Source organism: Xenopus laevis, chromosome 2S, assembly GCF_017654675.1.
Source record: "Xenopus laevis strain J_2021 chromosome 2S, Xenopus_laevis_v10.1, whole genome shotgun sequence".
NCBI lineage: Eukaryota > Metazoa > Chordata > Amphibia > Anura > Pipidae > Xenopus > Xenopus laevis.
Genome location: NC_054374.1, coordinates 82,510,718 through 82,522,683, shown reverse-complemented (window position 1 = coordinate 82,522,683; position 11,966 = coordinate 82,510,718). Strand labels below are relative to the sequence as shown.

The window sequence follows — 11,966 nt, the reverse complement described above, 5'->3', positions numbered from 1 at the left end:
ATGGAATCTCAAGCTCTTAGAGACCTAGAGGAACTCTTGTTAGAAAATGAAGGGGATGATACAATAGCTGCAATACCAGCAGAATCCTGGAGAAACCAATTAAAGGTTAAATCCCATTTCACCCCTCCATATATATTCATGAGATACAATATTGTGCAGCAAATAATGATCTAAACTGAACAGCTCAGGTAACATATTACCCCCTTCCCCATTACCTTTTTTCACTGTCTTTTCAGAAGTCCCAACCCATATTCATTATGGTTTCTGACTTTCTACCCCAAAGAAAGGACACATTACACACAGAATACTTGGTGTTGTTACTGCAAGCAATTTTAATACAAAAGGTGCCTCTTTTAACAGTTCATTGGTACAGAGTCAATTTCTGTTGCAAAGTACTCGAGAAAATCACACAGCAGCCAGGCCAGAACAGAATATTCTTTGCATGAGAGACCACTTATGTTCTACCATTTCATTTCCTCAGGCTCTTGTCTGTCACAGGGCACCAGCAGACAAATACGAGGAAGAAATTGTGCTGAGTCTCATTTCATTGATGCGCAAATATGAGTGTTTGTCTACAGAAATGAATGTTTCACACAAATCTTAAGTGGAATGACAATTTAAATAATAAATAAGAAAGTCCTACAGAGATAAATAAAACAAATGTAGTTTACAATAAGAAATCAGCTTGATCAAGATAAAGTGGCAGAGGAGTAGCACGTGCTGTATGCTGGGCCATCACATGGAAAGGTTTGTAAAACACTAGGTGTTAAAGTCCTTTAAAATGACGGTCACTGTAGGAGATTTGCTATTGTTACTGGAAGAACAAAGCAATGTGCAAGTGCTGTAAATTAGAAACAAATCTGACTTTAAAGATTAAATCTTAAATAGCAGGGATCTAGTGTAGCTCCCTGTTGCCTCTAAGCAATTTACTGTACATGTACAAAAGAGGAATTTAGTAGTGTTGTCCATGGATATTAACCCATAAAAAGCAGTTCTCATAGCTCACTGAATGATTGTTACATACATACTCTTCTGTCTTACACTTCATCTTCTCTAACTCTATACTTGAGTCCCTGAAGTTCTCCAGGCATTCACATAATGAGGCTTTATATCTACAGAAATATTCACATGGAAGTAGTAACATACAAAAGAAACAAATAAGGCAGTTTTCAACAATTCTTTTGTATACATGTTCAGACAATAAAAATTCCCCTTGTCGAATAAGCGTACATCCAGATGTACAGTGCATGATAGAAAATCTTGGAGACAGCTCCATTAGGGGCGAGTCTCTTCCTTGTGCCGCACATTTACTTTGGGGGACATGGGGACGAGGACTATCTCTTGGTTCCTTGAGTTTTGGGAGTGCTGGCGGTTTTCTTGGATATGGTTGGGATTTTGGAAGGTTTGGATAGTGCCCTTCGGGAGCTCCCTGGGCCTCCTGCTGCACTGTTCTCTGATGTATCTGAACATGCTGACTGTGTTTCAAGAAGATCAAAGTCAGAGGCATCACTTCCCCTCCTGCTGCTTGTCTGGCTTCCGGCCCGGCTACCTGCACGACTTGCACTCTTCTTTGGATCTGGTATAGACATGATATTGTCATTAATACAAATTTTTGATAAACAGAATATCTATCTATCTATATCTATATATATATCTATATATATATAAATATATATATATATATATTTATGACAAACAAACAGTGGCACAGTATAATATTTATATGGGATTGTCCCTTATATTGATTGTTGGCATGAGTTGGCTCCAATAGGAATGCAGACATTTGTTTTGAATAATAAATGATGAATAATATTTTTTACCACAAATACATGTGTAATTATCTGGGTTGTGTCCTCCCTTCCTGCTTTGCTGGCTAGCCAAAAGATATACACTGCTTTGCAAAATTATTTACCCCCCTTGGCTTTTTACCTTTTTTGTTACATTCCAACCTGTAATTTAAATATTTCTTAATCTTATTTTATGTGATGGATCTGCACAAAATAGTCTAAGTTGGTGAAGTGAAATGAGAAAAATATATATAAAAAAGAATTTAAAAATGCCATGAAGCCCCTAAAAATCCTGGTGCAACCAATTACCTTCAAAAGTCACATAATTAGAGAAATGAAGTCCACCTGTGTGCAATCTAAGTGTCATATGATCTGTCAGTATAAACACAACTTTTCTGACATGGTACCTGCCAAGAGAGGGCCACCCACCAAAACTCACAGACCGGGCAATGAGGGCTTTAATCAGAGAGGCAGCACAGAGACCAAAGGTAACCCTGAAGGAGTTGCAGAGTTCCACATCAGAGACAGTAGTATCTGTCCATAGGATCACAATAAGCCATACACTCAGGGCCGCCATTAGAAATCACGGGGCCCAGTACATCAACATTTTCGCGGCCCCACCCACCTTGGCACCCAAGCCCCTGGGCCCCACCCACCCTGGTGCCCAAGCCCCGCCCACTCCACATCACAGTTAAAAGACCACACAGACATCAGCACTAATAAAGTAACCCCCACACACACAAGTTATATAAAGCTATTGATGGTCAGGGCCCCCTTATAAGTTAAAAAAAAAAACATTGGCGCCAGGGCCCCCCATAAAAGTTTTTTTTAAAAAAAAGCATCGGTGCCAGGGCCCCCCTTACAAGTTAAAAAAAAATTCGGGCCCCAAAATTAAAAAAAAAAACCCATTGGTGCCAGGGCACCCCTTACACGCAAACCCAATACATCCCATCACCCCAAGAACACCATCGCCACAGTGTAACAACATGGTGGCAGCATCATGCTGTGGGGATGTTTTTCAGCAACAGGGACTGGGAAACTGGTCCGAGTTGAGGGAAAGATGGATGGTGCTAAATACAGGGATATTCTTGAACAAAACCTGTGTCAGTCTGCCTGTGATTTGAGACTGGGACAGAGGTTCACCTTCCAGCAGGACAATGAGCCAAAGCATACAGCTAAACTGCAACACTCGAGAGGTTTAAGGGGAAACATTTAAATGTGTTGGAATGGCCTAGACCTGAATCCAATTGAGAATCTGTGGTCAGACTTGAAGATTGCTGTTCACAAGTGAAAACCATCGAACATGAAGGAGCTGGAGCAGTTTTGCCTAGAGGAATGGGCAAAAATCCCAGTGGAAAGATGTGGCAAGCTCATAGAGACTTATCCAAAGCGACTTGCAGCTGTAATTGCCGCAAAAGGTGACTCTACAAAGTACTGACTTGGGGGGTGAACAGTTATACACGCTGAAGATTTCTGTTTTTTTGTCCTATTTGTTGTTTGCTTCACAATAAAAAAAAAAACATCTTCAAAGTTGTAGGCATGTTCTGTAAATGAAATGGGGGAAAACTCTCAAACAATCCATTTTAATTCCAGGTTGTGAGGCAACAAGACACGAAAAATGCCAAGGGGGGTGAAGACTATTGCAAGGTACTATGTAACTGTTTTTATTGCTGGCAAATGCTGCTGTTTATACAGGTATACCAAACAGACTATGTAAGAAAACAACAGGTCTGGGCATTTGGGCTTTGTGAAAAACAAGAGCTGGTTGGATTGATCATCAGGTAAGCAAAGCTGTAAACCCCTTTTTGTCCAATCAATGGTTCAGGAAAAGTTAAGTTTACTGAATGTACTTTTAATATTAACTGCTTCAAAACAACGTTTTAAACAGATAAAGTTTGCACTGTCTGGTGCAAATAGAAACAATGTTTTTTCCAATTATAATATATTGAAAAGTGCTCAAAAACTATTTTCTTTCACACAATAATTAAAATGTTCAGATTCCGCTTTCATAATTCCTTAAATGAAAATCTTTCAGATATGAATGATCATATATAAACATGCTTTTTCCAAGACTTGCAGATTTTATACTGCCCTTGACACCTATTGTTTTGATCACTATCCATGACATTATTTGTTCCAAAGCCCTCCACGAAGGACTACTGTACACATAATGTCTGTCAGAGAAACTCAAGCAGTGCTCATGGTCCAAAATGAGGGCAACGCACTGTATTGAATATTTACAGAGATTGGAAGATGGACAGTGGTTCCAAAACACGACAGGCGGACAGAGGTGTATGCCATAGCCGTAAATCTTAGTAATACTTTTCTATTTTAACACATACATATAGTACATAAACACACAATGGCCATTCTTCCAGCAATAAAATCGTACTTACCAGCTCTTGCTGATTTGGCACTTGAAGAAGTGGGTGTGTCCCCAGTCAAGGATGAACGGCTTGTGTGAACAGCGGCTTTCTTTAATTTGCTGCCTTGAGCTGGTGTTACCTTCAAGAACAGACAAACCATTATATTTTGGTTCAGTATTTAACTGGCTAAAATTATTGATTAATGCATTCAGTGTGAGACAAAAAAGACTATTAACTGCATTTTGTGTGCCATGTGAAGGTTCAAGCTAGAAATTATGCGACCCACAATGCATTGTGTGTCTATTGGTATCATTCTGTGAGCATGCACATATGCGCATAACTAATATGATTGCAAATCTGCAGAAAATTTTACAGCTTACAAAGGTATAAACAGAAAAACTCTTGTATATTTGTAACCTAAAATCATCTTAAAAGTTTCAATTTGTAGTTAAAACCCAGATAAATGTAAACCTCTTGGTTTCAATATAGAAAGAACTGCTTTGATGCTATCCTCCAAGTTGTACACTTTGAAATAGAACAAGCAATTAACACATGAACTTAAAGGTGAACTATCACAAAAATTTAAATTTAATATAAGCTTCAGCATACTGAAAAAAGAAACTTTCTAAATACAATCACTAAAATATTCTGCATCATTTCTGAAATAATCAAATTTATGTTCACTATCCCTCTCTCAGCATCTGTTTCTCTTCATTCTCTCTTTATGCAGCAGTTGGGTGTCAGCTGGATGATCCAATATATCTTATAGGGGGCTTCCTTTCCTAGCAGTACAAACAAAATCTAACAAATTAACTGCCTTTTGTACAAATCGTGCATGTAGAGAGACAGGATTTCTGGTGACTTTAATAGAGTGAGCTTGAATGTATCTTCTAGGCCCCCCCCTACATGAATATCTGACAGCCAACTGCTGCATGAAGAGAGAATGAAGAGAAACAGATGCTGAGAGTAGGGTCGCTCCTGCCATGAGGCAAGGTGAGAGGCCAGTTACAAGGGGCAGCAAAAAGCCGCCTCTTGTAACTTTAAGAGCCAAATTTCCGAGTTTTAAACCAGAAATTCAGCTAGTGCAAAGAGTGCAATTGTGCTCAATGCACTAGGGATACTGCCCCCTTTTGACATGCTCTGATGCTGATTTTTAAGCACGGAGCAGGAGAGGGAGGGCGGCATCTGAGATGCTGCCTCAGGCGCCACCAGCCCCAGGATTGGCGATGGCTGAGAGAGGAATCGTGAGGATAAACTTGATTATTTCAGAAACAATACAGAATTTGTAATTGATTGTAATTAGTAAGTTTCTTATTTCAGTATGATGAAGCTTCATTTTCGTGATAGTTCCCCTATAATGGGAGACTAAACCTAAAAAACACCATTTTAAATTCGTAATAATGCATTATAGTAACTTGGGGTATTGCATTATCATAAGTAAAGAGTTGCACTGGTCTCATCTGCCAATGCACCAGGCTGGCCTGAGAATAGTGCATAAGGTGATGTGGTGTTCTGTCATAGCAACAGAAAGACTGCCACACCATGTACAATTGAATAACATGGGTCCATTTGGACCATGGGCCAATCAGGCACATGCTGTACCAAGTCAACCCTGTGCATGATGTCTTTAAGGCTTAGTTATCCTTTAGTAGGCTAGAGGTGTCATACTTACTTCTGATAAACTCCTGAAACATTTAAATTAAATGTTAATGCAATTTGTAGTTTGGATTAAGTATTATTTAAGCAGTGTGAATATCCATAATAAGCATGCAACTAAGTTGTAACAAACTCTATAAAGTAATAAAGTTGTTTGACTTTTTTAAATTTACTTTTTGATTTGAAAACAATTGTGAAAGTTATACTTTTTCAAACAACTAGAATTGAAATCATGCATCTATTACTAGAATAGTAAATTCAAGGTTTTTTTTAGTAGAGAAACTAATTTTGTAATTTTGAAAGTTAGAGAATAACAATGTTGAATATTTCAGAATATAATGAGAAGGATTTTTCCAAGAGAAAGTTATTTACAGCAGAAAACACATAATAAAAAGTCCCCGGTTAGTTTACAGGGCAATTAGTCGGCATGGTGCAAGCATGATCAGGAATTGTTATAAAAAGAGCAGCATGGACGAGAGGGGGCAGGATCTCCAAGAATCCGAGGACCATACTCTACCTCAGGTGATGGGGTGTGGAAGTCTGGATATTCAGCCCACCTAATAGGAGTGCTAGCTTTGCTGTTTACAAGCCATGGTTTCTCATAACAGCGAGAGAGATGCTGTGGAGTCTGTTGGAGGGGTTGCAGCAGACAAATAAATGCATTGGGGATGAGCAAAGATAGACAGATGTTGGATGGAAGAAAAGAAAAGAAAAACAAGCAGAAAATAATTCCAAATAAAAAGTAAACAACATAAGGGAAAGGAAATAGGCAGCTGACAAGCTCAGTCATCAGTAGGCGATGTGTTTACACTGTACTGTTCCAGGTGGGGCACAGAGTGATGTTAGGAAGCAGTTATGCCGACTTTCAATTAGTGGACATAAATACAGATAACAGTGATATACCGTATGTGTGAGTTATCTCACAATTACCATGGCTAGCAAAATATTCTATCTGGGGTGACCAATATTTAGAACCAACTTGCAGCTCTTGAACGATCTCAAAAACACTTTGTTGTTGGAGAATGATGGGAGTTGTAGTTTAATGATAGTTGACAGCCCTTGTACAAAATACTACATCTCACCTTACTATGTGCACTAACTGTCCTGACGAAGAGTGGCTCTGCTTACTCAAATACAGTTCATTAAATGTTCCCAAATAAAACAAGAGAATAGACTTTTCTGCACTCTGACAAACAGTGTGAGGCTGGATTGCTATATATTTAGCAAGCAGGCAAATTATTCTTCAAATAAGCAGGTTTGCATACTTTTCTTGTTCATGTGTTCTTTGTCAGATCCACTGAACTTACCTTTGAGCCACTAGCAGGAGTGGCAGGTGAGGACGGCACAGAAGTACAACTGTGGTTACTTTGACTGGCACTGGAACTTGATCGTGTAGGAGAAGCTGTCCTGGACGATGGTTTAGATCTCCGTCCTCTAGACCTGAATGGGGTCATTCCTTGAGATATCCCCTCTGGTAAAATGAACTTTTCTCGTAGCTCTAGATTTGTTCTCCCTCTTGCTGCAGGGCAAAGGCACAGAATTCATTTTCACAGAAGAATGTTTACCAGAGCAGACAAGGCTTACTTGAAAGTACAATGTGTTATTAATATTTAGCAAAACAGCAGCAATAAGGCCTAGCACACACTTTGCTGTTAGAATCACAATTAGACAAGATAAACCTGTTACTATGAGAGTACTCTACTAAAAGATGTGTTTTAAGGCCAGTCGAGTTTACGTGCAGTGTTAAATATTTATTTAATGGGGTTGTTCACCTTTGAGATACATTTTGATATGATATAGAGAGCGATATTCTGAGACAATTTGCAATTGGTTTTCATGTATTATTATATATGGTTTCTGACTTATTTAGATTTTTATACAGCAGTTCTCCAGCTTGCAATTTCAGCAATCTGGTTGCTAGGTTCCAAATCACCCTAGTAACCATGCATTGATTTGAATAAGAGACTGGAATATGAATAGGAGAGAGGCCTGAATAGAAAGATGAGCAATAAAAAGTAGCAATAACAATACTTTTGTAGCCTTTCAGGCATTTGTTTTTAGATGAGGTCAGTGACCCCCATTTTACAGCTGGAAAGGGTCAGAAGAAAAAGGTAAATAATTGAAAAACTATATTGAATAAATAATGAAGACCAATTGAAACATTACTTAGAAGTGGTCATTCTATAGCATACTAAAAGTTAACTTAAAGGTGAACCACCCCTTTAATGTTTATTTTTAAACAATTCTACATAGCAAACAAGCCAACATGAATTGTTTCACTCAAATGATTAGGTTAACCCCATTATACCATCTTCTTGCGAGACATGTGCTCCCAGCAAGAGCAGCCAAACAACACACAGGCAAGGCTTAGCTGAAGATTAGTATATTTTTGGCCTAATATGGAGAAGTCCGATTGAAATCTTTAAGACAAAGCAAAAATTCAGACCGCAGACTTGGGAAATGCTGAGAAGCATGGCATGGCCAAAAATAACTATTTTCTATTAATATGTCTGTGTGCAGGGAGTAAAAAGGGGGTTTCATTCTGTACAGTATAAATCTGATCTGTTTTTTCCAGAAAATATGTCCCTAAGATCTAGGTCACGTGGAATTTTTCATGTGACTAAATGTCACTTAAGACACAAGCCTAACAACAACATACACTGAATGCTTTGCCTATAAAGAGAGTGCTTTACTTATACCCATATTTCTCAGAACCAACAACTTCTGGGCAGGGTATTTTGTGCTCATTGAAATGCCATTCTCTACCAGTCTGACTGCATTGCATACATGAGTTAGAGAGGATTTATTTCTTGGACCGCCTGCAACATATTTAAAATATCATTACCTTATTTGGTATCACTTTAAAGAAGCAGTAACACCAAAAATGTAATTGTTTTATATTTATTTAAATATATTTACTATGCATTTAAAGCAGAATAGTTATAGTTAAACACAAAGCACATGTTAACATTTAAAAGATTCTGGAAACATTGAGAATTTTATAGTGACAACGAAAATGTTTTGTTAGTAAATGAAGCAAGCAATTCTACAATGCAAAATAATTCAAACCTAAAGAATAGATGGAATCTGTTCTCTTTAATTTATTCCCAGGATGATGAACTAAGAAAAGAAAGAAATATAGGGAAATGCAGAGGGAAAAAGAGATAAGAAACATGCAAATTTCCCTGGCAGTTTTAGGCACAGATTATATTGACTATATTACTATGCAGATACAAAATGGCTGAACAGCTTTTGGAATAATGTGCTTGCTATATACTTGACATGCTTTGCTAGGTATGGAGGAAAGATGAAATAAAGAACAGACCAGCTCAGCCATGGTTTACATGCATTATATTATTCTGTGGATATCCATAATCCAGTAATATTGCCAGATTAGCTTGATTAGGTTTTACTAATGTCACTTTTCTGACTCACAGAGGTAATCATAAAGAAAAATGCCAGTAACATGTTGGTCTGATTAATCAGAATGGCATTTTGCCATACATCATTTTGAGTATCTGTCTCAGAAACTGAATATAAGCAATTTTTAAAAAAGATTTTGTTTAAGTACTGGGACAAAACATGGGAGTGAAATAATAAGAGTAATGACACATATGGAGAGTGGTCCCCTGCATTTAAAATTGCACTACCACAGGCCACCAATCTCCCTAAAATGCTCTTGCACTGAAAATTTGAATAAACATTGTGAAAATATATGTAACTGTTCATTTTCCAAAGTTTCCTTGCAAGGCAACTTTGAAAAACAAGGCACTGAGCATATTAGCCAGCAGTAGCTGTGAGCGCTAGCTCCTCTGAATATGTTTTTGCACTGGGTGGGGGGCACAGCACGTTGTAGTTATGCCACTATAAGCAATAGATAAAAACATTGAACTATATTTAAATACAATGCAGATTTTAATAGGACAACTGTAAAGAAGGTGATTTATTACCTCTGCAAGGATCATTCTTCACCAAAAATTCATCTAGCGCCATCCAACCTCCACCAACACGGACCATGACAGTACTTCTTAGTATACGGACTAGACGCAGTTGCTGAGAATCTCCAAACTGCAAAATTAATTGACACTGAGCCACAGCAATTAATGCAGTTAACCCCCTTTTCCATACTAGATGTATGCTATAACATATATATATCTACACATAGAGGCCCATTTATCAAAGGTTGAATTTCGAATTCATGTGACTTTTTTTTTTTAACTCTAATAAATTCAAAGGTACTCGAAATTCAGGGAGGTTATTTACTAAATAAAAAATTTAATATCTAAAACTTGAATGAATATTACCGACCTGAAAACTCGAATTGAATTTGAATCCAATTCGACTAAACTTCTTCTAAACAAACTCAAATGTCAGGAAGGCTATTAACATCTTTAAATGGGTCACTGGACCTCTCCCATTGACTTCTACATGAGCACGGTAGGTTTTTAGGTGGCGAATAGTCGAAACTGAATTGTTTCAAGGGTCAGGGTTTGATAAATCTCGATTTTCGAATTAAAATTTGAATGCCGTTTAGATTATTCCCAATTCCAATTTGAGAGTTTTGACCAAAAAAAAAAAAAAGTGAATTTACAATTCAACCCTTAATAAATCTGCCCTATATATATATATATATATATATATATATATATATATATATATATATATATATATATATATATATATATATATATATATATATATATATATATATATATATGCAAATTCTCAATACAAACATACATTATGTGAGTGCACATTTACACTAATGCGCAGATATACACAAACACATATTAACAAAGAAGGAATCTAATTTTGAATCTATAATAGTAGCCCACATCCCAAGTTATTAGTTATGGAAAATGAGGTTAGTTTCCAGTTATGATCTTTATATTTCAGGAATAATTTGGAATCACTGCAAAATCAGATTAAAATTGCATAAATACCAGTTAAAATCACATGCTTCTGTAGCTGTTGGGTTCGTATAACTTATGACATAAAATAACTAAAAAACACAACTTTGTCTCTGCTAGGTCAGTTATTAAAGGGGTAGTTCACCTAAAAATAAACATTTATTATGGTGCAGGCAATAGCATTTTTATACAATGCTATGCAAATAAAGGGAGCTACAGGAAAATATGCAGTGAAACAACAAAAACTCATCTCCTCTCCCAAACATGGAAAACTGCTAATTTGCAAAACTCTAACTTAGCTTACAATTTTATATCTACAATATATCAAAATAATGAAGGTAATTCAATAAAATAATACAAAAATCAATATGTTGCCAGTATATTGTGTGATACCTTTGTGTGTATTTTAATTATTATTATTTAGCTGTGTGACCCTGTTATTTTATTTATTTGCAAGCGGGATGATAATGACAAAAAGTATAATTAAACATTGCTTAGAAAAGTTCTATTTATAAAAAACTTAAATGTAATTCAAAGGCAAAAATCCCCCTTAAAAGCCAAATCCAACACAGAAGACCAGTGAAGCAACAGTCATCTGTGAGGTTCCCTATCAAGCTCCTACCAGCAGGGTACTGAGTGTGACACAGCAATCAGTTTAGGTAAAAAAAAGCAAGAATAGACTGTACATTTTACAAACTGATGCAAGCAGTGCTTTGCTGTTCTCTGTGTCCATTATAAAGAAAGGAGTGTTGTTTTAGAATTACACCATATATGAAGATCCAATCAGCCATTGGCTACAATGACACCACAGACAGCAAGTAAATGTATCCTAATGAGTAGCTCTAGTGATCTAGCATCCGCTGACATTATCATAAACACACAAAGGTATGAGCACATTTGGTTGAATGGATGGATCAGCAACTAGTATGTATGAAAAAAATCTACACAATTACTATAAATATCTAAAAAAGTAATTTCTGTCTATTATACATTAATACAGCACAAGATAAATTATGAGTAAGCAGGTGATTATTTTGGGAAGCAAGATGCAGCATCATGACACACTTTACCTGGTTCCCTAGGAAGAACTACCCAAAGGAATAAAGGGGAAAAAGAGAAAAAATAACTTTAGTGTAATATAAGCAGAAATAATATAACACAACACTACTGCAAAGGAATATTAAAATGCATTTTATTGTCATAAGGCTGGTAGTGTTTCTGGCTATTTAATATACTGTATATGAATA

At 36.7% G+C, this 11,966-nt stretch overlaps 1 protein-coding gene across 22 annotated transcripts in view; it reads right to left on the bottom strand.

Moving 5' to 3' along the window:
* Nucleotides 1–312: 312 nt before the first annotated feature.
* macf1.S (microtubule actin crosslinking factor 1 S homeolog) overlaps nt 313–11,966 on the bottom strand; it is a 162,286-nt gene continuing 150,632 nt past the window's right edge. For 10 of the 22 annotated variants that reach the window (XM_018241763.2, XM_018241777.2, XM_041584066.1 and 7 more), the window contains 7 exons: nt 11,790–11,807; nt 9,760–9,877; nt 8,879–8,929; nt 7,117–7,328; nt 6,327–6,437; nt 4,184–4,292; nt 313–1,576 (listed from right to left, as the gene is read on the bottom strand). In XM_018241763.2, the coding sequence (XP_018097252.2) occupies nt 1,335–1,576; nt 4,184–4,292; nt 6,327–6,437; nt 7,117–7,328; nt 8,879–8,929; nt 9,760–9,877; nt 11,790–11,807 (861 nt within the window). In that variant the 3' untranslated portion in view covers nt 313–1,334. The remainder of the gene's footprint in view (nt 1,577–4,183; nt 4,293–6,326; nt 6,438–7,116; nt 7,329–8,878; nt 8,930–9,759; nt 9,878–11,789; nt 11,808–11,966) is intronic. The other 12 variants (XM_041584060.1, XM_041584070.1, XM_041584072.1 and 9 more) reach the window with 6 other exon arrangements.